Source organism: Citrus sinensis, chromosome 8 (genome assembly GCF_022201045.2).
Source record: "Citrus sinensis cultivar Valencia sweet orange chromosome 8, DVS_A1.0, whole genome shotgun sequence".
Lineage (NCBI taxonomy): Eukaryota > Viridiplantae > Streptophyta > Magnoliopsida > Sapindales > Rutaceae > Citrus > Citrus sinensis.
The window spans coordinates 3,111,571-3,136,480 of record NC_068563.1 but is presented as its reverse complement, the minus strand read 5'-3'; the positions used below and the strand labels follow the sequence as shown (position 1 = coordinate 3,136,480).

Here is a 24,910-nt window from a genome sequence, read left to right as displayed (position 1 = left end):
TTATTTGAGAATTGTAGCATTACTCCTTACAAATTAAAATATTTTTCAATAAAAAAATTTAAAAAGTTACTTTCTATTATCATAAGTTTTTTTAAAATAAATACGATGGTTTATAAATTATAATAGGTGGACTTCCATTTTATATATTTTCCTGAAATAATTACCAAAATCCATTTAATCTCGTAAATTAATTACAAGGTTTTCCTGACTTTCCCCTCACCTACGAAGAAGATCCCCAAACAAAGTGTTACTACTGATCATTCTTCAACCGATCTGGACCGGGTCCGGTCCACATGCTGCCTTAGTAGATGCTGTATGAGCCCAAAAACACAGACCAAAACCCATCATCCAAAATCAGTTACATTGTTACACTCCATTTCAGTTCAGGGTTTTCTAGGGGTTTTAGGAAATCGTTCGTTTTCACTAAAACCAGAAGAAATGGCGTCTCTCATGGCGATAAGATGCTTGCGAAGCCGAAGACACTCTTCTCTCACGAAGGTACGATTCACATCGCTTCAGTATTCTTATTTGAACCATCCGCAAAACAATATTATCGGCAAAACCCTAACCCTAAGTTTAGCAAAGACCTTAAGTACGTCAGCCGTAGAGTACAATACCCCACCACCACAACCACCGCAGTCACCATTGTCTGATTCTAGGGCTTTTCCCGATCAGAGTAATTTTAATAACAATCAGTGGGCCTCACAGCAAGAACAGAACAACCATCTAAGTTATCCTAATCAAGGGCATGGATATGCTACTAATCAGTATAGCAGTGATCGTAATTATCCGAATAGGGGATATCCTAATCAGGGTCAGAGGCTTCCTATTCAAGGACAGGCTTATCCTCAGCAACATCAACCGGGTAATCATCAGTATCAAAACCCTAGTAATAATCAGGAGTATCAGCGCTCAAATTATCAGGGCCAGAGATCTCCTAATCAAGGACAGGTTTATCCTCATCAACAACAACCACACAGTAATCAGTATCAAAACCCTGGTAATCAGAACTTCCAGCAACCTAGAAGCCCGAATCAGTGGAACAACCAACAAAATCAGGGCTACCCACAAGCTAGAAATTCTTATCAGCAGGTCTCCCCGGGTCACCAAATCCCTAATCAGCTTAACAATGTCCCGAATAACATGAATCAGTGTCCTGCTGGTGATCAAGTGCTGCCTCCTTCAGTTGCTGACTTGGCACGGTTGTGTCAGGAAGGGAAGGTTAAGGAAGCTATTGAGCTGATGGATAAAGGAGTTAAAGCGGATGCTAGTTGTTTCTATACTTTGTTTGATTTGTGTGGCAATCCTAAGTGGTATGAGAATGCGAAGAAGGTTCATGATTACTTTTTGCAATCGACGATTAGGGGAGATTTGGTTTTGAACAATAAAGTGATTGAAATGTATGGCAAGTGTGGAAGTATGACTGATGCACGGAGGGTTTTTGATCACATGGCGGATAGGAGTATGGATTCATGGCATTTGATGATAAATGGGTATGCAGATAACGGTTTGGGAGATGAGGGGTTGCAGTTGTTTGAGCAGATGAGAAAATTGGGGTTGCAACCTAATGAGCAGACTTTTCTTCAAGTTTTTTCAGCTTGTGGCAGTGCTGATGCTATTGAAGAAGCTTTTATACATTTTGAGTCTATGAAAAGTGAGTTCGGCATCAGTCCAGGAACTGAGCATTATCTGGGGCTGCTTGGTGTTCTTGGAAAATGCGGACATCTTTTTGAAGCTCAGCAGTTTATTGAACAGAAACTGCCTTTTGAACCTACTGCAGAGTTTTGGGAAGCTTTGAGAAATTATGCTCGAATTCATGGGGATATTGACTTGGAAGATCATGCTGAGGAGTTGATGGTTGATCTTGACCCATCAAAGGCTGACCCTAAAAAGATCCCTACACCACCACCAAAGAAGCGTACTGCAATCAGCATACTTGATGGGAAGAGTAGACTTGTTGAGTTTCGGAATCCAACTCTTTACAGGGATGATGAAAAATTGAAAGCATTGAATCAAATGAAGGAATCAACCTATGTGCCTGATACAAGATATGTGCTTCATGACATTGATCAGGAGGCCAAAGAGCAGGCATTGCTTTATCACAGTGAACGTTTGGCAATAGCATACGGTCTGATCAGTACTCCGGCTAGGACGCCTCTTAGGATCATTAAGAATCTCCGTGTTTGCGGTGACTGTCATAATGCCATCAAGATCATGTCCAGAATTGTTGGGAGGGAATTGATTGTCAGGGACAACAAACGGTTCCATCATTTCAAGGATGGCAAGTGCTCCTGTGGAGATTACTGGTGAAAGTCTTTGTTAAACATGCGATACATATTCACTGTGATTCCTTCTAAATAGGGCTTTATATGTAAATGCCAAATCTGTGAGAAGTTAAATGGGCTGGTGTGAACAGAGGAACTGTTATTGGTAGTTGGAAATGAAATGTTCACTGGCTTAATACTGTGCTCCTTTTTTATGCTCTATTTGCTAATATTTTATGAAATTCTACTGAAGTGTTGACTTGCTCCTTTCTCTTTAAGCCTTTTTATATGATCTATGCTGTAAGTGGAGATATTTTTGGCTTTTGGACTAAAACAATAATCACAAACCGCGTACACCAGCTCTATACGTGAAATACAGTCTGATGCATGTTTCTTCACTTCCACCAGCTCTATATGTGAAATGCAGTCTGATGCATGTTTTTTCACTTCCGACTTCAATTGGAACTCTGGAAAGTCATTTTTTTCAAGTTATGTGATGTAACTTTGGAAAGTCATTTTTTTCAAGATTAGAGTTATGTGATGTTCAAAGATAAAGCGGAGATGTTGAGAATTGCTGCTGAAAGAACATGCATGTTGCACGCTGCTACATCAGTCTACTTTAAAGCAGAAAAACTAGCGAAAATATACATTTAAAAATACTTGGATCACGGTAACATTTCTGGTAAATAATTAATAACAAGAGCAGCCCCACTTTGCCCGAACAGAAGAGCTAGAATAGCTTCTCTAACCAAGCTTCATGGACCGAGTCATCATGGTCATGAACTCATCCATGTTAACCATGCCATCACCATCAGTGTCGACTGCCCTCACCATTTTCCGGCAATCCTCTAGGCTGCAACTCTCTCCAAGCCTCCTTAACATTTCCAAAATCTCTTCTGCACTTATCTTGCCATCATCATTTTTGTCGAATGTTCGGAAAGCACTCTGTATGTCCATGGTTCTGATCCCACCTCCCTTTTTGTGCGCTTCCATGAACTCTTTGAAGTCAATAAATCCATCTCCATCCAGATCAACAACTTGGAAGATTTTTGGCACTTCACTTATCATGCTCGCTTGCCCAATCGCTCTCAGTATGGCCTTGTACTCCATCTGCGATATCTTGCCATCTTTGTTGGAATCAAATCTATCAAAGACTCGTTTCATCTCATTTCTATCTGCCTGGAAAGTTGGTAACAAACTAGAATTTTGCCTGTCTCGTGATGAAAACAACCGGGATGGCTTTCTCAAAAACTTATTTTTCGATATCTTGTACTGGAAATCGAGAAAGCTCAAGTTTGACATGTCTAAACCAAGAAAGCTCAAAACCTTATTCTATCAAATGAATGTCCGCCCTGTATACTTGTTAGGATACATATAGGATGATTATATAATACAAGTGTATGGAATAAAGGCAATTTGATTGGTAACCTTTTATTCCTTAACCAAAAAGTTGAAAAGCATCAATTCAACAGAAGATTCTCAAGTAGCAGATAGGATAAACAAAGAAACGGTTGCAAAAAAAGAACATTAAGATAAGAATACATTCTGTAATCAAGTTACAAATCTATTCCTTGCTTGTGTCATTCAAATTCTCCACTGTAAGGAAGTTGCCTTTTTGCAGTCTATAGCCGAAAAGGCTAATGCACATGACGAATCAGAGATAGTGAAAAAATGAAACTCTTCAATTACCAAGAAAAATATTCCCGAGTTAGGGGGGCGGCGGGGAAGTGGGTCAAGGTGGTTTTCCATTATCCAAATCCTCCATTACTTCAATGTCCTTACGCGCTGTTATCTTTTGCACATATCCTGCAATAATGACAATATTAAGTTTTAACTACAGGTTTGTCAAACACATGATGCAACAGGCAAAAAAGTGCACGTACATATTCTGGATTGATAGTTAATAGTTCATACAGATACTGTTCCTAGCAACTTAGTAAGCAGCAAACATGTCTAGAAGGATCTGAACTTCACAGACATATGGAAAGGAAGAATTAATTGCATCCACAATAGCATTCTAGACAACCTGCATACATGCGGAATAGATGCATAGAGCATAAAAACCAAATACCAGAGTCCAGAAACTTGGTATCCAAGGATTGAAGAATAATCATCCAATGCTTAAGCATTCCATAGAAACCACTAGAAAAGATGTCTTGATAAGATCAACTTCTAACAGAACTTCCACATCATCTAATATTCTCATACACGAGTCTGAAGTTCTCAGACATGTGGAAAGGAAGAAGTGATTGCATCCACAATAACATTCTAGACAACCTTCATACACACAGAACAGACAAATAAAGCATAAAAACCAAATACCAGATTCTCGTCAAACATTTATTATGCTACTTGAGATTAATTAAGATATTCACATTTAATAATTAGGAATCCGTATTAGTCCACTGGACAACATGGAGACCCACAGATATCCCCCAAGCACATCAACATAAAAAATAAACAAATTCAACCACTAATTCCCCATAGTCAATTTATCATTCAACAAATCAAAAAAATCCAACTATCAAAGGCTCCCCAATCAGAAACCAAGAACATGGGTTAGTTTTGACTTATAGACTCAATGAATTAACTTCATCATAGTAACCAAAGCTTCTGAAACTGAACAACTTGAGGTTTACATTAGATATAAGTTAATCTTTTTCGTGTTTTCCCTTGTGAATGCAAGGTAAGAGTTATGTACAGATACAAATGAGTTTAACTCAGTAAAAATTTCACTATTGATTGTTCACTGAATGAGAAGGAAAAAGTGAAGAGGAGAATAATATGTTGAATATTCTGTAAATGAAATAGACTCTTAATGCTCTAAAGACATCGACCTTGTCTCCTCAAAAGAATAGTTTCAATCGGGTTAAGTGTTTCGTAGAACACCTGCTTCTCAAAATTTTGAAGTGTTCCTCCAATTAATTGAAAAGGCTTTAACATGTACATCGTTATTCTGCTCCAAGCATGTTGTGACCACCAGGGTCTATGGATAACTATTAAAAAGACAGTAGTTCAACTAGAAGAGAAAATTCTTAAAAGCAGAACCTGCAAGACTCACCAATGAAAAGCCATAATATGTATTCTGCAAAAGTAAAGAGCTACTCATGCAGTACTCAAATACTCAATAATTCATTGAATGGGTGATCAACATATGCCAGGATGAGGTTAACTGATCCAGAATAAGGTTATGGCAGATTCATTCATAGCATTCTCTCCTCAAGATTAAGAAGTTAAGTATTGAGGATAAGGAAAAATATGGTAGGTAAATATAACAGTTCAAGGCAAAACTGGGCCATTGTGGTCCACTCTATATCTAAGTCACCTTCAACAAAGCTTGAATCAGCTATGGTATGTTAAAGGTCATTGTATTTCCATACATGCACTACATCATCACACATTTTCGGAGGAAGGAAGCATATCGATATTAGTACAAGAACAGTGTACACAGCAAAAATGTAAATATAAAGCGAAAGAAAATTTCTCCTAAAAAGAATAACAAGGACTTTGCATAAGAGCTATACTTGTTTACCAATAATAGATTGCGTTCCATAATAAGGATAAACCAAGTCAACTTAAGATTAAAGAGTAATTAAATCGCAACTTCCATACTGTAGAAGAAATTTGAAAAAGGAAAAAAAATGCATGACTGAAGTCATAGTAAGAGTGCACAAAAGAGAGATAAAACATTATTTTGCACATTAACAAATAAAATATACATGGACCTTCAGTCAGCATTCAAACTGCTAGCAAACACTTATTAATATAAGTTTCATGTTTGACAACACAATGTCTTTTACATTTTTTAATAATAATAAACCTCTTCCATATCCATTTACAACACAATGTCTTTTACATTTTTTTATCAATATGAACTGGTTTAACAAACTATTTAGTGATTCTTTGGTTGAATTTAGATGGAAGAAATCTTACCTTTGCAGCATTCAATATTATTAATAAGTTACTGAATGAAAACTAAAGGTGTTTACAAAGAAAATTCTGATGAATATACCTTAATTTCAAGAGCTTTGGCAACAAATTCTTTGATATGTTTAACAACTATAACATTTGTTTGCCCCAGGGGCTTGACTAAGTGGTTTACAACTAGTTTTCTTTGGTTGGCCACCCGCATTCCAATCTTGAGGAAAGTAGGAGCTTAAAAGTAGATTTGGGCTTTCTCCTGTCCTTCTTTTATTTTATTTTATTTTTTTTAAGTTACATTTTGTTTGTGAAAAGCTCTTTATGTCTCTCCGAATTAACCACAAATGGGAAGTGAAGTCCAAATGACATATAAAATTAAGCCAGTCACGTTTCTTCTTTTAGTTTACCAATTGAATGAACTTCAGTGATAAAGAAGAAGAAAAATACCAATTCCAAGGCAAGGTATGCATTTGCAGATAATCTCTTTCCCCCTTTTATTATAATAGCTGACATATCCAGACCCTTGACAACTTCGACACTTCCCAGTCCATTCATAAACGACTTCCTTACAATCCTACACATGCAGCAATAAATCAAACACAAATTCCAGCAACAATACTGACAAACAAGACACTGATATTAGTGCCCATCGAACCACTTAAAAAAGAAAGTATTAAAGATACTTATACTAGTTATGCATGGTTATAAATAGGAATAACCAATGCATTGAGACGGGGATGCACCCACATGAGCTCACATGCAATCTAAACTCAACTTCAGGCTTTCAACTGGGCAGTGCCCCAGCCTAACAAACAACATGACCGTCTTAGGCCATTGCTGTTAAATTGTTTCAGTTGATATGTACACTAATCATTAGAAACAAAACAGTTGCCAAAACAAATGCCTTTCTCAACCAACTATGCTTTACAATTGTTAACTATGTCACTTTTACATATCAATTCCTTAGCTGTTCACAAAGAACTTGAAGTCGAAACTGCCAATTGAATTGACGCTTGATCAGCTCTTCAATTCCAGTTACAATTGTGTGAGAAAGGAGAGAACTTGTCTAGGCTAGGGCCATAATGCACGGGCTTCAGTTTCTGGGTTCAAGATTGCATCCAGCTCAAGTCTATGAAGACCCTCGTATCAAGGTTCCCCACGTTTTAGCACTCACAAGAACCCAAAAATGAAGAAAGAATCAATTCCAGTTAAGCTAATGCAAGTCATTCAGCTCCTAAAACATCAAATCCATCTCACAAACTCAACAAAAATGCTAATTTCCACTCAGCCACCATCATTAATTCAATGCAAAGCACATTAACACGCACAAACACAAAGCACAAAACACAACGAAAGCATCAAAGCATCTCAACACAAGATTAATAAAAAAAGACAATGAAATGAGTGAACAATACCTGAACTTCAGGGTCACATCTAAGCCGTTTATCAATCTCCTCACGTGGGACCGGGGATGAATCAGGATAAGTCATGGGAAGTGGAAGCGGTTCACTGTCATCAGTCAAGTAACTTTCTCTGTTTCTCGACCACTTCTTCTCCTTCGCATTCACTTTCACGCCGCCGTGGGAGCCACCGACTGCGGTTCCCTCAGCGTCCGGGCCCACCCGGATGCTGATGTCAGCTGCAGAGGGGAAGTGAGGCCATCTCAGGGAATTGGGTCCAGCTGGGATGTCGCTGGCGGCGAAGCAGCGGAAGGTGGTGGCGGGTTTTGCAGGAAAGGAGATAGAGCTTGCATGGCTTATTGAGTACATAAATTATGCAAGCTGCAAGTGCTAATGAAACAGAGGGGGAAAAAAAAAATGGAACTTCGGGAAAAAATCTAAACAGTTCGTCTGAGGTTTGATTCGAAGTAGCATTCAATTTCACCAAGGTCTTTGGATGTAGATTTTTACACAGAGGATTAGACGGGGCCCACATTTTGAAAATTATGTTCTGTTTTCCCTTTTTTTTTTTTAAAATCCAAACGACACCTTGTTCACTTCACATTCCCCTTGACCTGATGTATTGTGTTTATTTTCATTCATTTTGATTAACAGTGACAATTTGTGACGAGACTCGTCATTCTGATTCGAACATGTATCAAAAGATCAACGCACAATGTTGTTGGCGAATGATGATTCAGACAGAACCTGGACTGAGGAACTTGTTTCAAGTACTTGGGCAGTCACATTAATTATTTGTAAAGCTGTTAAGATTTGTCAGGCGTTTTCAGAGATTTGTAGGGTGCTTTCAGCAACGAGAATTTGATTTAGGAATAAATGAAGTCCAAGCCAAGATACCAGCATCTTTACGATTATAATCTACTGATAGATCACAACGCGGGCCTTCTGGGAATCTAGATAAGGACTTGACACTAATTTTTTCTATAAAATCGGGGATATTAAAAATTTAATGCTGAACATCCGAATTTCATCACCATTGGTGTGCTGATGAAAGCTGCTGCAATTTTGCCACCATAAAGGGTAAACTTTTGACTGAAGGTAGCTTGATAGAATTTGCGGAAGTAGCCAAAAACAATTAGCAGAGTGGTGGTTACGTGAGGGAAAATTACAGGCAGTTCCTGTGCAACACACTCGTTCTATTTCTTCAAACCCCCATGACTGTGAGGATCTTCTTTTTCATATCCTTTTACTGCTGGGAACCTATGCTCAAATGGGTGGATAGAAAACACGGTCAAGAAGTGAAACTACAGCATAATTTCCATCATTCTGATTCCATCCTTCTATTCTATTTGGATAGAGATTGCCAACAAAATGCCTCGAGTTTTACTAGCCACACTGGTCTTTGTAAAGCCAGCTAAAATCAATTTTCAAAACAATGTAGAGTGTGTCAAGTCGGTATGTAGCATCTTAAAGAGTCACAAAGGGTAAATTGTAGCATATATAAACGATCTGATGTCTGTAGTCAGCAAGCAGATGATTGCAGATGATTAATATTAGTTTTTAACAAGGACATATCAAATAGATTGCAAAGAATTAAATACAGTTTGCAACTATAAGTTGTACAAAAAGAGCTATATTAGAACACATATATCTGCATCATGCCTCTTAACAAAAGCCTAATCAATTGTTCTTTCAATTTCAGTTGTGCTTTGACCACATTCTTCACTTGCTGCAGTCTGTTGATTTTAATGTTAGGATTCAAGTACAATCATAGATTCAGATGGAAGGTACAGAAATAAGCAGAATCTTTTCGAACCAAAGAAGTGAAATGACAGTAGATCTCTCTGCTGTCTCTCCATAAGAATGAATTCCTTCATTGAACTTGTACAATATCATTAAGTACGAAAAATTCCCAATTAAATCCTAAACTGATATTGAAAGTACCGTTGCTATCTCTCATCCTTCATTAGCATTATGCAGGTTGTGTTAGACGATTTCCAGGAGACACCCTGAAACAAAAGCATAATCAGCATTTAAGGTAAATAATAAAAGCTGCAGAGAAACCGAGCAGATTATGCAATATACGCATACACAAGCTTCTTAACATAAGAATCTTGAAAGTAAGTAAAGGATTGTGCTTACTGAATATTCAATCCAGGTTTCCACAGGCCATCAGGGATTTGTCCATCAAGATTGTTGTTCTGAAGGAATCTGTTTATCAAGTCAGGTCATCGAAATTAACCAGTTAGCTAGAATTGAAATGTATGGGAATTTATATGAAATAGCCTTTAGGTAACTTCTCAATGTTGAATAACTTACATCTCACGAAGTATGGGAAGTTGGCTCAACGTTTGAGGGATCCATCCTTCAAACTGATTGTTCTCCAAATGTCTACATCATATTATAAACACAAATTGATCAGTGCATTGTGCATAAGCTATGAAGAAATGAGAAAAATACTCAATCAAGAACATACAGAGTTTCTAGAGCGGTCAATGTTTTCATTTCGGGAATTTGACCCCAGAGCTTGTTCCCTCCTAGCCGACTGCATGTCAATAATTCCAGTTAACATCTATTGTCGTCACTTAGAAATAATACCAACCACTAACCTTGGTAGAATTATTGAAAAGACTTGGTTACTTACAGATGCTTGAGTGCAGTTAAATTGCCTATGCTTTCAGGTAGAGTCCCTGTTATCTCAAAGCCTTTAAGATCACTAACATATAATAAGAGAAACAGAACTAATCAAAATTGATTCCCAAAAAAACAGAATGCTTCTTAATTTTTTCAAGGGAAAAATACTTGTAATTTCATGAGCACAAAGAAACAATTTGTGGTCAGATCCATACCAACTGCTGCATAGTATGAAATATCAATTTAATGAACTTACATCGAGACAACTCTTGTATGTTTACTCTTAGTGCATGTAACTCCAGTCCACGAGTTCTCCCAAGGCAGGCATGGATCTCCATTCCAATCAATAGGTGGATTTTTAAAATGTTTTGCCAATTCTTCCATTGCCGCAACTATGTTTTAGAAAACAACCAAATGAGTTAAGATTTGTTTATTAACAAATCTGCAGAATGGTTCAGAATTGTACGGAAAAATTGACTACCGTCTCTAGGGAAAGTCGTTCCAGCAAGAGGCAGAAGCTGAAAAATTTCACCAGCACTGATTATAGGTCCAACAGGCATGTCATTTCTGGGAGTCATGGTGATGTTTGTCTGCCCCGACAGCGGCCATTCGTTTCCATAAACAGCGACCCCGTTGGTTGTGACATTAAGATCCTTGAAGAAAGTATTCCCATTTACAGAAACATTGAAGACTCTCCAGCTCTCAGGGCTCGGGGCTCTATTTTCCTGGAAATAGAGTGCAATGTAGTATCTGCTATTAGGAAGTGGCCCTGGTGGCCACTGGATTTGGAGTGGCTTTCCCTTGGTTGTAGTGATTGATGACAAGAACGCTTTTGCTGGCGGTTTGTTCCAAAAATCTTCAGGGTTCACTTTGTTCTTGTTCTCCTCAACGGGGTTCAAATCCTTAAATGAATTCCACTTCCGGTTGAATAAATCATCTGGAAAGCTAGGATCAAATGGTTAAACATTGATATATCAGTATCCTCACAAGCTAATTGCAGCCCATCATTTTCCTTTCCCTCTTTCTACTTCCCATTTGATTCCATAATGAGGATTAATCATTTTGCATATCCAAATTTCAAAGCCAATATGAGAAGACACTAAAATTTACTCACACCAACCACCCCCCCCCCCCCCCCCCCCAAAAAAAAAGAAAAAAAAAAAAGCAATGAGTTTCCATACCTAATACGGGCATCATCTCCAAAGCTACTCCTTGCAATACTACTAAGTGCAAACTTATTCAAGTCGGTGGTATTATACAAAGAATCATCAAGCTTTGACAGTTCAATAGCTGAGATAAACGGATGAGAAGTCGTGTCATTATTCCTTGCAAGGCACACACTTAGGCTATTTCCTACGGCTGCCACAACAACCTCATAATACGAGCTTAACCCATTAGCAAAATCCTCCGCGGTATCAACAATGCTCCATTTAGTCCCTCCAATAATCTGGTCAAATACAGGAGGCTGAGTCCCTCCATCAAAACCCCCATAATAATAAGTTGTTCTCACTAAATATTTGTCCCCTTGGGTCACGTTAAACACATAGCAGTATTTTCTGGCTTGTAATTCTGTGAAAAATCTAAGTGTTGATAATATGGGCAATAAGCCTGGTTGTTTCAAAGTTGTTGTGTTTCCAAGAAATTGGAAATCCTTATCAGGAAGAAATTTCAGCCTCCCCGTTGTTAGCCCGACCGTGTCACCGCAGCTTAACAGGAAATCTGCATACAACCATTGGGGTCAATCAACACTACATATAAACTCATAACAGAATGGCCGTATAAGGAGATAACTACCAAAGTTTTTGTTACATATCTCAAGTACATTGCTTGTATGCTTTTATTACAAATCCAAGCATGCATGCCAAATAAGGAATGGATATTAATTTTGCATACCTTGAGGTGAAGTTGTAGGTTGAGAAAGGGCAACGAAAGGGCTGCTAAAGAACCATAGGAGGAAGATGATCACAAGAGACATTGTTTAATTAATGGGAGGAAAATGAAATCCCCCTAGAAGAAGGGAAAGCAAAATGGCAAAACTTTTGTGTTTGATTATTATTATTATTATTTTATTTTGGGTAAGAAATTGAGAGAGAAGGGAATGTAGGGAATTGACACGTAAAAGGGAGATCTTGAAGGTAGACTTAATCAATATGCACTTGAGAACCCATGCAAGGGTTACAAAAGCTTGACCAAGTCACAAGTCACATATCTGTTTTAATTATTTTTTCATTGTCTACAGTTATCAACACTATGTTTGGAATCATTTCTTAAGTTCATATGTTTGCAATTGAAGCTGTAATTTGTTATGAAGTTGTTTTACAAAAATAGTTGTGGTAATCGACACAACATTTTTTTTTTTGAGTAAATTTCATATTACTCTCGTATAGAATGATAATATTTAATTTATTCTTAAAATTTAAAACATCAATTTGTTTTCTCATTTATCTTTCAACTCCAATGAGGATTTTCGAAAGTTCTTTGAATTTCAATTGAAATTGAAGAGTTTAATTACCAAAAATAAAATACTACTTATAATTATATATTTATTAGCGAAAAATCTTTTATGTTTTAATGCCACGTTAGTTGTACAACAAATCAATAACATCATGTTATATGCGTATTTATGTAAAAATTAGATAAGTTTAAATATTTAAAACCATCTAATGATATGAATAGTAATCAATAAGTACACATGTGATAAGTTTAGGACTGGATTTCTAAAAAAATTTTAATAAAAAAGTGAATGTTATTATTTACTAAACCCAGGTAATCCGGTCGGACCGGGTTCAAAAATGTTGAGTTTTATTTTTGTTTCCCTGATAAGTTTACCAGCTTAAAACCCTAGCTCCCTTTGAAACTCAATCAAGGTTTTATCTTATTTGCATAGTAGAGGCAAAGAATCATTCAAAAGCAGCAGCCATGAAAGTGTTCGAGATGAGCAATGGAAATACTCTCTCTCTTTCCCTCTTCACCGAAGTCACCAACTCTAAGTACACTCTTTCATTTCTATGTGACTTCAAATTTGGGTGAATGAAAAAAAAAACAAAAGAAAGAGTCATTTTTGATATTTTTCTTAGGAAATAAAAAGTACCCATTAAGTTAATTAACTCTTTCGTATTTATTTTTACAGATACATAAGATTATAACGTGTTTTTTGTCATGGGTTTTCATGTTTAAGCTTTTAGCTTTGAACAATGTGTATAAATATGCTCTTTTTATGGTAGATAAATTTGTAATTAAGCTTTAATTATTATTATTTTTTAAATAGTTGGTTTATTTTTTATTTTTTATTTTTTATTTTCCTTTCATATTTGGTGTAAGCATTGTAGTGGTCCTCTGTAATCATTCAGAGATTATAGTTTAATTCATTACCATGATTTATACCTCAGCAGCTCCTTTTTCGAGCAATGAAATGAGAAAGGAACTTTCGTTTGCCTGAAGGAGATATCTAACGGCTCAGAATTTTGGATGCTACATAAAGAATTAATAATAGTTTAAAAAAATGGTTCAAGTTGAATTTATTTGAGGTCCGGAATTCATGATTTAATAATGATCATGCAGGGAACTCTTAGATTCAATGCAAGCTGGTACACTTGAACCAGAAGCTGCTTTTCTCAATGCATCACTTGTATGAAATCTCATTGAAATCAACATTTTATTTATACTTGATTTTTCGTTCTCCATTCGACTTTCTCTATGTACACTTTTTTGGGGTTTATTTTACTTCTATCAACTGAGACAGATCCCAGATGTTTTCCCTGTTCTTGCCGCTGCACATAAGACACTTATAGCCAAGTCGCGGGAATCCTTAACAACACGCACTCCGCATTCTGAGCTTGTTTACAATTACTCAGGATCAAAACATGTAATCTTCTTTCACCGTTGCCTCAATATTCCTTTCATTCATCAAGTTTTTCACTGTTTGTAAGTAACTTTAGGCTTCAATCTTCTATAGATTACAGAATCCTTGAAAAGATGTGGCATTGCGGACAGCTCAAATTATGTCCTTGCAGCTCGTTTCAATGCTTCTCCTGATGAGGTGAGGCTGCACCTTGGGTACAGCAGCAAATTAATATATCTTAAGACATAAGCTTTGCAGTTTGTAATATTGTTTTGTAAATCCTGTCAGATGGAAGCTGTGGGGAAACTCATCAATGGTAAGGAAATTGATCTGGATGAGCTGGAATCGAGAGCGAATCAAGCCCAGATACAAAAGGTCAGTTAGTTTGTAGGATATTCCGTACTGTTTGATTGTGTGTATTATCCTTTGCCCTGATGCTGCTTTCAGCTATTGCTGATCCATGCTTTATTTTGTTTCAGCACTACAAAATTTCCAGCCTGGAACTAGGCATATCCTCGCTTGCGGATGCTATTACATGTCGGATTGCTGCACGCGACACCTTGTGAGAAGGAAGGTTTATCCTTCTTTTTTTTCGTTGTCATGTCTTTCTGTATCATTTCCATTCTTTGACCGTTGTTTGTTGTTTGATGGTTTTGGATTGGTATTCTGGGATTTCAAGTAGCATTCTTGTTCTCATGCCTGTAAGCTTATCAAGGGAAGAAACGAAAGTTAGTTAAACAGAACGTAATGTTGGAAATATCGTATATGTAACTCTGATAAACAATTTTGTCGGCTGAATGTACACTTAAAATTGGTACATTAATGTTATATTACAATTTAGTTGTCAGTTGTTAACCATTACCCGCTACTTCTAGCATGTTATAACTTGTTCCAAAGAACATTCATAGCCAAATTATTGCTTTGCTACAGAAAATCTATGAGCTTCCTTCCGGCCGTGTATTAATATCCTCCGCAAAATGATATAAAATGCATGTGTTATCTGTCCGTAAAAAAAAGAGAGAGAAAGGTGAATGTAGCCTTGTTAAATTTAATTATCTTAAGTGCTTGGTTCTTGAAATTCTCTTTGAAATACGAGGATTTTTTTAATGTTAGATTTTATGATCTAAATTTTAATGTTTAAAAAATAAAAAATTAAGAGTTATATTTTAGGATACACCCACATACAATAACAGTATCTATTGATGGGATCCACCACTGTTGCTGAATGTGTGTTAAGTTACGTTTAACGTAACTTAGCATTGTGTCAAATTTGCTGCAATTCGGTGGAAACAATAGCTCATGCTCTGTCAGGTTGCAAGTTGGCAAAGAAAGTGTGGAATCTTTTCAAAGCTGAAGGGAGCATTCCAAACTGTCAATTCCATGATATAATTAGATTGATAGAAGATATGACAAAGCAGCAGAACAATGTGGAGAAGGAATCAGTAGCAGCCCTACTTTGGGTGATATGGAATGCTAGGAATAAGTGGATTTTTGAAGGGAAACAAGAGGCCCCAGCCATGTTAGTAGCAAGAGCTGAATCAGTAGTGGAGTCCTTTAAAAATGTCAGCCAGTATGATGGATCAAGGCCAAATCAGAAAAGGGAGGGTAAGGATATCCAGGGGCACTCTATTCCAAATGGGTGGCTAAAGGTAAATGTAGATGCTGCAGTGAATGTTGAGAAGCAGGTAGCTGGGCTGGGGGTGGTAATAACGGACGGGAATCGAAATTGCATAACTGCTGCCATAAACACTTCTCGTTACTTTGGCAACGTGGCAATGGCTGAAGCTGCAGCTGTGAAATGGGGATTGCTGGTTGCATTGAGAGCGGGGGGGGGGGGGGGGGGGTGGAACCTCTGTGTTGCTTGAATCGGACTGTCAGGAAGTAGTTGAGATGATAAATAACAGAGTCAGCAGTATGGCGGAAATCTCTTGGGTGATCTCTGAAATTCTGGAAATTAAGAAAAGTTTTCAGAATTTTAAGGCTCAACACACACATAGATCTTGTAATGGTATAGCTCATTCCCTTGCTAAGTTGGCTCTCCAAAAAATGGTTGAGTTTGTTTGGTTGGATGAATTTCCAGCCGAAGTGTTGTATATGCATTCGAGTTAATATATGGAAAGGTTTACTTTCTCATCAAAAAAAAAAAAAACGTAACTTAGCATTGGGCTATATTTTATTAACAAAATAAAAGAAATACAATATGGTAGTTAATCATGTCCTCATTCTGATGTGGAACCTTTTAAAACCCGGACCCAAACACGGAATGCATACGGAGTATTCGGCTGTATGATTGCGTTTATTTCCTTCAGTAGGAAGTAAATGCGGACGTTAGATCAACGCTACGCCGTTAACTGGGAATTGCGGGTGGCCAATGTCAGAGTAAACAAATTGGTATTTTGCATTTATGCCTCTACATCTTTGTAATTTCTTATTAGGCCTCTTCCCTTTTGTCCTGCTCTAATGCACCCTACATAACTAATAGAAGTTATTTTTAAAAATAAAAAAAAAAACTCAGTACTTGCCGTTGATTAAGGGGAAAAAAAATTGTATTTTCTTCTCGAAAAATAAAGAACAAGAACACTCAATTTTTTTATAAATTTATCCTAATTCACATTCAAAATTTAAAACTCGTCATTTTAGAAATAAACATTTAAGTTTTTTTCCTATTAGTAAATTTTATCTATTTAAATTGAGAAAAACATTACTATGTTATAATTCTTACTAATATTAATATATTCAAATATTTTCAAGATTAATTAAGTGCATGCAATTATTTCCATACAAATAAATAAACCCCTCACTAACAAGATGGGTCTGAATATCTATTTTTTAAATGGTGAAGGCATAGCTGTCAATTTCTAAACAAATGTAGCCTAAATATCTATCAAGGGAAAATTTTGGGGTCCAGTGTCATTTTTGCAAAATAAAAGTGGATAAAGTTGTAAACTGTGATAGCCGGTGACAACAAAATCGTCTATAAATACCTGTAAATTCCACAACTGCCCTCCCAATCGGCGTTTGGCACTTTGGAGGAAATCAAAACTCGATTCTCTCTCAATCATTCGATTACCCGAATAGAATTTCTGAAATTCCTTGTTAAGCTTGAATAATGGGCACGTCTCAAAGCCGCGAAGATTACATCTCAGACTCCGATTATGAAGAATCAGAATCAGGAGAATCTTCCCAATACGACGACGCTCAGGAAACAAGTTCTTCTTCATCACAATCAGGTACCAAAACCCTAAATTCTCTGGACGAAGTAGACGCCAAGCTCAAATCGCTTAAACTCAAATACGCAACTCCCCAAAGCCCTAATGTTAAAAACCCAGTTAAGCTCTACCTCCACATCGGGGGCAACACACCAAAAGCTAAGTGGGTTATTTCTGATAAGTTAACATCTTATAGTTTTGTAAGAACAAATAAAATCAACGGTGGAAATGACTCTGATGATGATGAGGAAGAGAGTGAAGGGGTTCTTGGTGATGGGTTTTGGGTTTTGAAAGTTGGGTCTAAAGTTAGGGCTAAGGTTTCCACCGAAATGCAGTTAAAAATGTTTGGAGATCAGAGGAGAATTGATTTCGTTGATAAGGGTGTTTGGGCGTTGAAATTTTTTAGTGATTCTGAGTATAGAAAGTTTGTGACTGAGTTTCAAGATCGCTTATTTGAGAATGTGTATGGGCTAAAAGCTACTGAAGAGAATAAAATGAAAGTTTATGGGAAGGAGTTTATCGGATGGGTTAAGCCCGAGGTGGCCGATGATTCTATGTGGGAGGATGCAGATGATGGTTTGGATAAAACCCCTGAAAGTGTGACACCTGTTAGGGGAAATCGAGATTTGTTGGAGGAGTTTGAGGAGTTAGCGAATGGCGGCGTGCAGAGCTTGACATTAGGTGCGCTGGATAATAGTTTCTTGGTTAGCGATTTGGGATTACAGGTTTATAGAAACTATAATCGTGGGATTCATAATAAAGGTGTTTCTGTGAGGTTTGATGGTGGAAGTTCGAAAATCGGTTCGAATTCGACTCCCAAGAAGGCTCTTTTAATGAGGGGGGAGACAAATATGATGCTAATGAGCCCATTGAAAGACGGAAAGCCTCAGGCACCAGGAGTCCAACAGCTTGATATAGAGACAGGGAAGATTGTGACTGAATGGAAGTTTGAGAAGGACGGGACTGATATTACGATGAGAGATATCACAAATGATACTAAAAGTTCGCAGCTGGATCCATCTGAGTCTACATTTCTTGGGTTGGATGATAATAGATTATGTCAATGGGATATGAGAGATAGGAGTGGGATTGTGCAGAATATGGTGAAGGGTGACTCACCTGTGTTGCATTGGACTCAGGGGCACCAGTTTTCTAGGGGAACAAATTTTCAGTGCTTTGCATCTACTGGGGATGGATCAATTGTTGTTGGGTCGCTTGATGGGAAGATAAGGTTATATTCAAAGACATCAATGAGGCAGGCTAAAACGGCTTTTCCGGGGCTTGGTTCACCCATTACCCATGTGGATGTTACATATGATGGGAAATGGATATTGGGTACTACAGATACATATTTGATACTCATTTGTACCCTGTTCACTGATAAAGATGGGAAGACAAAGACGGGTTTTGGTGGGCGCATGGGAAACAAGATCCCAGCTCCAAGATTGTTGAAGTTGACTCCTCTGGATTCACACTTGGCTGGGACGGATAATAAGATTCATGGTGGCCATTTCTCATGGGTAAGCTTCCCATCTTCTATTTGTAGTTATGTCTTATTGAATGCTACCGTATATTTGGCATGCTTGTTAAATTTTAGCTTGAGTTAAATATGACAACTTAATTAATGAGCCTTGAAAGAGAGCCTTCAGATTGTCACTTTTACTATTGTCTAGTTTTTCTTCACCCTGGAAGAATCAAATAGCGGTAGCACATTGATGATTGTCAAATTGGATAATGTAGTTGATTTGTGGACCTACTCATTTATTGTAGCGTGAATATCTAATCTTATCAGATTGAAATCATGTTTCTGCTACCCTCTTTCTGTGAGAAAATTTGAATGATGCAACATATATGGTTTTAATAATTTACCATACAAGTTATGATTTCAAAAATCCTACAAAAACAGAAAAAACAAATACATATATAGTGTGTGATTAGCTTTCTCAAAGTTTGAGATGCATGCCCTGCCAGCATTTTAACATTTGTGGCAGTAGATAGATCCATTTGATTCTTGCATGTCTATTGCTTAGGAATGGTCCTCTCCCTCTTTTATCATCTGCGCAGCCCTGCATTCCAGCTGATTGGCCATTCTGTAGTGGTCGCATGGGCTGCCAATGGTGAACTTTCTAGTTATTGGACAGAATTATCGTCACGGAGAGTTCAGGTTATTATAAAATTTTGTCCCAACCTAAATTTAGGGGGCATAAATTAGTATAGAAGAACAGTTGCAGATTTCCCAAATGGGAAGAAAGGGGTCAGCCAAACAGCAGTCCGCTTTCTACATTTCCTGAGGCAGACCAATCAGGTATGTTAGAAAGGGGAAGGGCAGTTCTCATTGAAGGAGGCAGTAGGAATGGAGGTTGGGAACTACCTCTTCTAAAATGCAAAAGTGTTTCCCACTAAGTGAAAAGAAGTAGTTGAGGCCATGATGATGGACCAAATTACTGAGTTGGAGTCAGAGTGAAACTTACTTAATGGTGGGTAAGCACCCAAGTTGATATCATATAAGCCTAATCCACACAAAACAGATTGGCTTAGACATTGAGTTCCTTTAAAGGCTTGAGAGCTGAAACAGCCTAGGGCCTGACAGTTACATGGTTATGATCCATGGGGAGATAGATATGCATAATATGAGGGATCACTTAAATGGGGTTATTACTTTCATGGTTTTGTTGTTGAAGGTTGGAGTAGTTGTTCATTAATTATGTATGCTTAATCTCTTTTCTTCATATGATATATTAGTTACTGTGATGCGTGATGCATATTTTTAATATGTTTAATATGGTCTTTCAGGTAACGGAGAATGGTAAACAAGAGCGCCACTTAGTTGCAACGGTTGGCAAGTTCAGTGTGATATGGGACTTCCAGCAGGTGAAGAACAGTGCTCATGAATGCTACCGGAATCAGCAAGGTCTCAAGAGCTGCTACTGTTATAAGATCGTGTTGAAGGATGAATCTATTGTAGAAAGTCGTTTCATGCATGACAAGTTTGCTGTGACTGACTCCCCTGAAGCTCCGCTGGTGGTGGCGACACCCATGAAAGTCAGCTCTATCAGTCTCTCTGGCAGGCGATGACTTCATCAAACCATCTTTGTTTCTATCTTGGCATCCATGTTGGTGTCTAGTAGGAATGCTTCTGCCGTTACATCTAAACCTTTTTCTAACCTGTAATCAAGTTTGTTATCCTTTTTTTTCTGAGGGAAAAAAAAAAAAAAAAAAACCAGATTTTCCAGTGTTGGTGTTGACTTTCGCTTTCTTCTGCTTGTACATACTGCAAGTGTCATCAACTTCTTCCATACTTGCAAACAGTAAATAGGCTTTTTACACTTTTAGCATTAGAAGCTGGTTTGGTTGTGATCAATTGTTGAATTTAATGAATTTGATTTCTCTATATCACTTGCTGCGTCATCCATATAGACTCTCAAGTTGTGACATGATGCTGATTTTGATAGCCATCTGCTGATACCTTCATGCGGACGATAAAAAGTAGGAATTGTGAAATCTTAAAGGAGTTAAAAGGAACATGGTAGTTTCCTGCCCTGGGGCCTGGGTGGAAATGTTGTTGAGCTTGACTTGATGTGGCAACGGCATTCATTCTGCTTCAGGCTGACCCGTATTTTGAAGTTTGTCAATTCTTTTAATGGTTGGAACAAAACACTTTGTCTAATGAAGTCAAATTAAGTCCATCTTTAATTTTAATATCTTTTAATTTGTATCATTGTTCCTTTTAATTGTAAATTAATTACCAAATATTGAACTAACTATTGTGTGATTATGAGATCGATAAGTGATTCTTACATCCCTAAACAGGCTAAACTACTTAAAAGGGCTTTGTGGGTTTTTTAGCATGCCGACATTGCACTTCATTGAAAATAAACAAATAAATAATAATGAGAACAGTATTAGATAAAAAAATTTAAAAAAAAATTGTTCATATCTTTTCAGCCACTTTATTATCACTAATAGCTACCTTATTATCACTGATAAAAATATTTTTTAAAATACATTAAAAATAATATAATTAATGAATATCTGTATGATATGTGTAGTTAAATTTAATGTAATCAAGTAATTTTTTAAAATAAGTAACTAGAATTTCCCATGGTGGACACAGTCGGCCAAGCTACGCCACTCTTTCGTTGGTGGTTTTGGTCGTTGTAGTTATTGGAGTCAGTAGCGTGTTGGAATCACTGCCGTTTAATCTGTGTGTGCAATGATTACCAATAACCCCTTTCCTAAGTTCAGGCCAGCAACAAAAGTGACCACCACCGTTCATTGGACAGCTTTAAACTGCTCTAAAAATGGTGGTATATCCACCATCACAGTCAATTTCTTGTTTTATTAAAGTAAGGACTAAGGGATAAATTTAAATTTTCTATATAAATAATGTACTTTCTCTTATTATAGTACGTGTGTTTTTTTTTCTCTTTTAAAAAACTCCTAATTTTGATAAAATATGAAAAAAAAATTCATAACCACGAGGTATTTTATGGAGTGTTCCAACTGTGGGAGGTACTTTTAAACACGTACCACAACTCAGATTAGAAGTCCTCACTCGAATCGGGAGGCACATATTCTTCTAACAAAGACGACTTCCCTGTGATTCGAACTGGAGAACAAACTCAATTAAATCACTTAAAGGGACTCTATTACCAATAGAGCCATTACTTTATTAGAAAATATGAAATTTCTTATTAGAACATTACTGCACACACTCGTTACCACTATTTAATCATAGTTAAAAATTCAATCCCCGGCCCGTTTCCAAGGTTAAAAAAAAAAAAATTAGTCGTTGGAAATGATGTAGAGCTGCATTAATCAAGAAACAAGGATTCTGGCATTAATGGATTTTAACTTCAACGAACGCCAATAATTGGCAAATGACATATTGATGACGAACGAAGTAGTGACGTGGGAGGAGTTATATTATTTATTGCAAAAGATATTATTTTAGTATAAAAAATTAAGATAAAAGCTCATTTAGTTCATGTTTTTAAGATTAGTATCTATTTAGTGCCTTTATTTTTTAAAATACCTTAAAATATCCCTGCCGTTAAAGTATTGATACCCATACCATTACTTTTTATTTTCTTTGGCTTACGTTTACAATATTACCCTTTTATAATAATTTTTTTAGACATTAATAAAAATAAAATAATTAAATTACTAATTTAATCCTTAAAAAAATTATATTATTTTTTTTACAAGCACCATTTGCACACTTGGTAGTTTGCATACAATTTTTTATAATTAAAAATTAATATAGTTTTTTATTTTTATTTTTTAGGATTAAATTGATAATATAATTATTTTCTTTTTATTAATATCCAAATAAAAAATTATAAAAAGATAATATTGTAAAAGTAAGCCAAAAAAAAATAAAAAGTAATGGTAGGGGTATCAATACTTTAACGTTATGGATGTTTCGAGATATTTTTAAAAATATAGGGACTAAATAGATACTAATCTTAAAATAGAAGGACTAAACGAGTTTTTACCTTAAAAAATTATATTATAAAATATTAAAATAAAAAATTAATTTATCATAAGAGTAATGTTATTAGATTTCCGAAAGAATGTGGTGGGCGGCTTGTGGGATTTCAATAAGTTGCATGTGAATTTGGAATGCGATTGAGATGATCATATGTTTGATATTAAAATAATAATAATATTGTATGACGTTACTGAACCTTTAATTGATGCTCTAAGCAAATATACGATGGACGGAAAAAAGAATCAAAACGCTGACTTGACGCGACAAGATTGGTGATGCCTTTTGGTTCGTTTCATATTAACAGATAATTAAACCATGTGGTAATTGCATCAATTATTAAACCAGCCAAGCTAAGCTAAGCTTAGCATAATTTAATAATGCGAAGGCCGTACGGGTTTGGTCCAGTGAATGCAGCAATAAACAAGATTATCCACTAAATTACTTTTTTTTTTAAAAAAAAACTTTTAGTCTTTTTGCTTCTTTTATCTCTCTCTCCCTCCCTTCTCTCACGTTTTCATGAGTCTGCGTTTTGCTTTTGCCATTACGCTACTTTATATATGTATCGGTTCCCACATGTCTTAAATTAAAGCACGTGATAAACATGATAAAAAAAAAATAGTTTAATCATTATTACTATTTTACTGAGACGCACATGTTACACTGGAGTTACCAGCTCCCCAGCAGTTAGTGGGCAACGTGTCGCTCTCCACTTGATCCTTTACATCCAGTGCTGAGTGCTCTTTTCTCAAGAACGTGGGATTTAGCCAGCGTGGATACTTAGTGGGTCCCACTTTTAATCCTTCTTCTTTACCCCCCGTCAGTTCTCGGTAGTCACTAATCAGCAAGCCAATCCTCAGTTCAGCAGCAGCACCTCCGGATAAAATTTTGGAAAATCAAATCAATAAAATAATTGGGACCGATGTTGAACTGAGTTAGTAAGAGATATATTTATTGTTCACATAATCGATCTCCAAATTGATGATCTTATCTCTTCTTTACAGATACAATCAAATAATTGGCTGAATTAATTGATTAAACACTGTAATTAACTAATTTTTTTTTTTAAAAAAAAAAACAAGGAAACAAACAAACATTCTAATTACTTAATTAACTAATCATGAAGTAAGACCAGTGGCAGTATTAGCAGAGTCAGAGGAATCGGTGCCAAAATCCATCATCGTCATCCACTGTTGAATCTCGTCTTCTCCAATCATCTCCCAAAAGTCACTCTGAATCTGATCCCCCATTGCTTCTGTTGCCGCCGCCGAATTCCCATTATTATTATTAGTTCTCGCAACACTTTGATTGCTGTCTTGCGACACCACTTGTTGTGGCTGCTGTGAATGCGATGACTCCCCCTGCTGCTGCTGCTCGTATGCTGTTGCCACCGTCGTGCTATCGGGAAATGGGAAATTAAGCTTGGCCCTGGGCCCACGGAACTCAACGGCGGCCTTATCGTACGCCCTCGCTGCCTCCTCCGCCGTGTTGAACGTCCCCAGCCAGACACGGGTCGCCCTCCTCGGGTCACGAATCTCAGCCGCCCATTTTCCCCACGGCCTCTGCCTCACCCCTCTGTAATTCTTCTTCCCTCTCCTCTTTCCCGCGCCGCTGCTACCAGCTGCTGCTTTCTTTTGCCGTTGGTGCTGCTGCTGCTGAGGCTGTTGTTGTTGGTGGGGGTAATGGTTATTATTTGGCGGGAAATAATTGCATCCCAAACATCCTTGAATGTTGCACACTTGACACGTGTCGGCAGGAGGTAGCATCGCATTTCCAAAATTAGTGTTGTGGTTATTATAACTCGTGGACGTGGAGGCGATGGCTGCTGCGTTAGACGCCGTCCAATCTTGAAATCGAAAAATATCGGTGGAGAAATCGTTGTCTGTGTTTCCGACGACGACGTTTTCGAGCGCTGCGACCATGATGGCGAGTTCTTGCTCTTGGGTGAGACGACGCGGCGGAGGCGACGGCTGCGGGTTGTGGGCGGCGGAAACGGCGCAGAATCTCTGTCGCTTTGAGGATCTTTGCATCTTCGTTGTCGATTTATTTTCTTATTTCTTTTTTTTTTTTTTTTTTTTTTCCTTATGTTTCAGTTGTTCGTGTGTTCGTGTTGGCTCTGGAATTGAAAGAGTTGAATTTTTTGAAAGTTG

At 37.1% G+C, this 24,910-nt stretch overlaps 8 protein-coding genes across 8 annotated transcripts; 4 read left to right on the top strand and 4 right to left on the bottom strand.

Moving 5' to 3' along the window:
* The first annotated feature begins 215 nt into the window (after positions 1–215).
* LOC102614374 (pentatricopeptide repeat-containing protein At2g15690, mitochondrial) lies at positions 216–2,535 on the top strand. The gene has a single exon (XM_006487036.4). The coding sequence runs from the start codon at positions 316–318 to the stop codon at positions 2,308–2,310; it is 1,995 nt and encodes a 664-aa protein (XP_006487099.2). The 5' UTR covers positions 216–315; the 3' UTR covers positions 2,311–2,535.
* Positions 2,536–2,835: 300 nt separating this feature from the next.
* On the bottom strand, positions 2,836–3,578 carry LOC102614964 (calmodulin-like protein 30). The gene has a single exon (XM_006487038.4). It carries the CDS (start codon positions 3,564–3,566, stop codon positions 3,009–3,011), a length of 558 nt encoding a protein of 185 aa, XP_006487101.2. The 5' UTR covers positions 3,567–3,578; the 3' UTR covers positions 2,836–3,008.
* Positions 3,579–3,670: 92 nt separating this feature from the next.
* On the bottom strand, positions 3,671–8,092 carry LOC102614664 (protein disulfide-isomerase SCO2). Its single transcript, XM_006487037.4, has 3 exons — positions 7,601–8,092; positions 6,633–6,759; positions 3,671–4,070 (listed from the first exon to the last, which is right to left on the bottom strand). Exons 1-3 carry the CDS (start codon positions 7,952–7,954, stop codon positions 3,997–3,999), a joined length of 555 nt encoding a protein of 184 aa, XP_006487100.2. The 5' UTR covers positions 7,955–8,092; the 3' UTR covers positions 3,671–3,996.
* Positions 8,093–9,253: 1,161 nt separating this feature from the next.
* Positions 9,254–12,280, bottom strand: LOC102624439 (putative leucine-rich repeat receptor-like serine/threonine-protein kinase At2g14440). Its single transcript, XM_015532891.3, has 9 exons — positions 12,113–12,280; positions 11,401–11,938; positions 10,701–11,164; positions 10,476–10,611; positions 10,230–10,301; positions 10,062–10,130; positions 9,905–9,976; positions 9,728–9,796; positions 9,254–9,594 (listed from the first exon to the last, which is right to left on the bottom strand). The coding sequence occupies exons 1-9, from the start codon at positions 12,192–12,194 to the stop codon at positions 9,558–9,560; spliced, it is 1,539 nt and encodes a 512-aa protein (XP_015388377.3). The 5' UTR covers positions 12,195–12,280; the 3' UTR covers positions 9,254–9,557.
* Positions 12,281–13,040: 760 nt separating this feature from the next.
* On the top strand, positions 13,041–14,915 carry LOC102615258 (uncharacterized). Its single transcript, XM_006487039.4, has 6 exons — positions 13,041–13,209; positions 13,781–13,847; positions 13,962–14,084; positions 14,175–14,258; positions 14,349–14,435; positions 14,540–14,915. The coding sequence occupies exons 1-6, from the start codon at positions 13,139–13,141 to the stop codon at positions 14,624–14,626; spliced, it is 519 nt and encodes a 172-aa protein (XP_006487102.2). The 5' UTR covers positions 13,041–13,138; the 3' UTR covers positions 14,627–14,915.
* Positions 14,916–15,466: 551 nt separating this feature from the next.
* Positions 15,467–16,003, top strand: LOC127899114 (uncharacterized). The gene is made up of 2 exons (XM_052432086.1): positions 15,467–15,871; positions 15,965–16,003. The coding sequence occupies exons 1-2, from the start codon at positions 15,467–15,469 to the stop codon at positions 16,001–16,003; spliced, it is 444 nt and encodes a 147-aa protein (XP_052288046.1).
* A 1,052-nt stretch (positions 16,004–17,055) lies between these two features.
* Positions 17,056–20,662, top strand: LOC102615539 (protein CYPRO4). The gene is made up of 2 exons (XM_006487040.4): positions 17,056–18,789; positions 20,063–20,662. The coding sequence occupies exons 1-2, from the start codon at positions 17,170–17,172 to the stop codon at positions 20,342–20,344; spliced, it is 1,902 nt and encodes a 633-aa protein (XP_006487103.2). The 5' UTR covers positions 17,056–17,169; the 3' UTR covers positions 20,345–20,662.
* Positions 20,663–23,685: 3,023 nt separating this feature from the next.
* Positions 23,686–24,910, bottom strand: LOC102615840 (ethylene-responsive transcription factor ERF109). The gene has a single exon (XM_006487041.4). It carries the CDS (start codon positions 24,788–24,790, stop codon positions 23,879–23,881), a length of 912 nt encoding a protein of 303 aa, XP_006487104.2. The 5' UTR covers positions 24,791–24,910; the 3' UTR covers positions 23,686–23,878.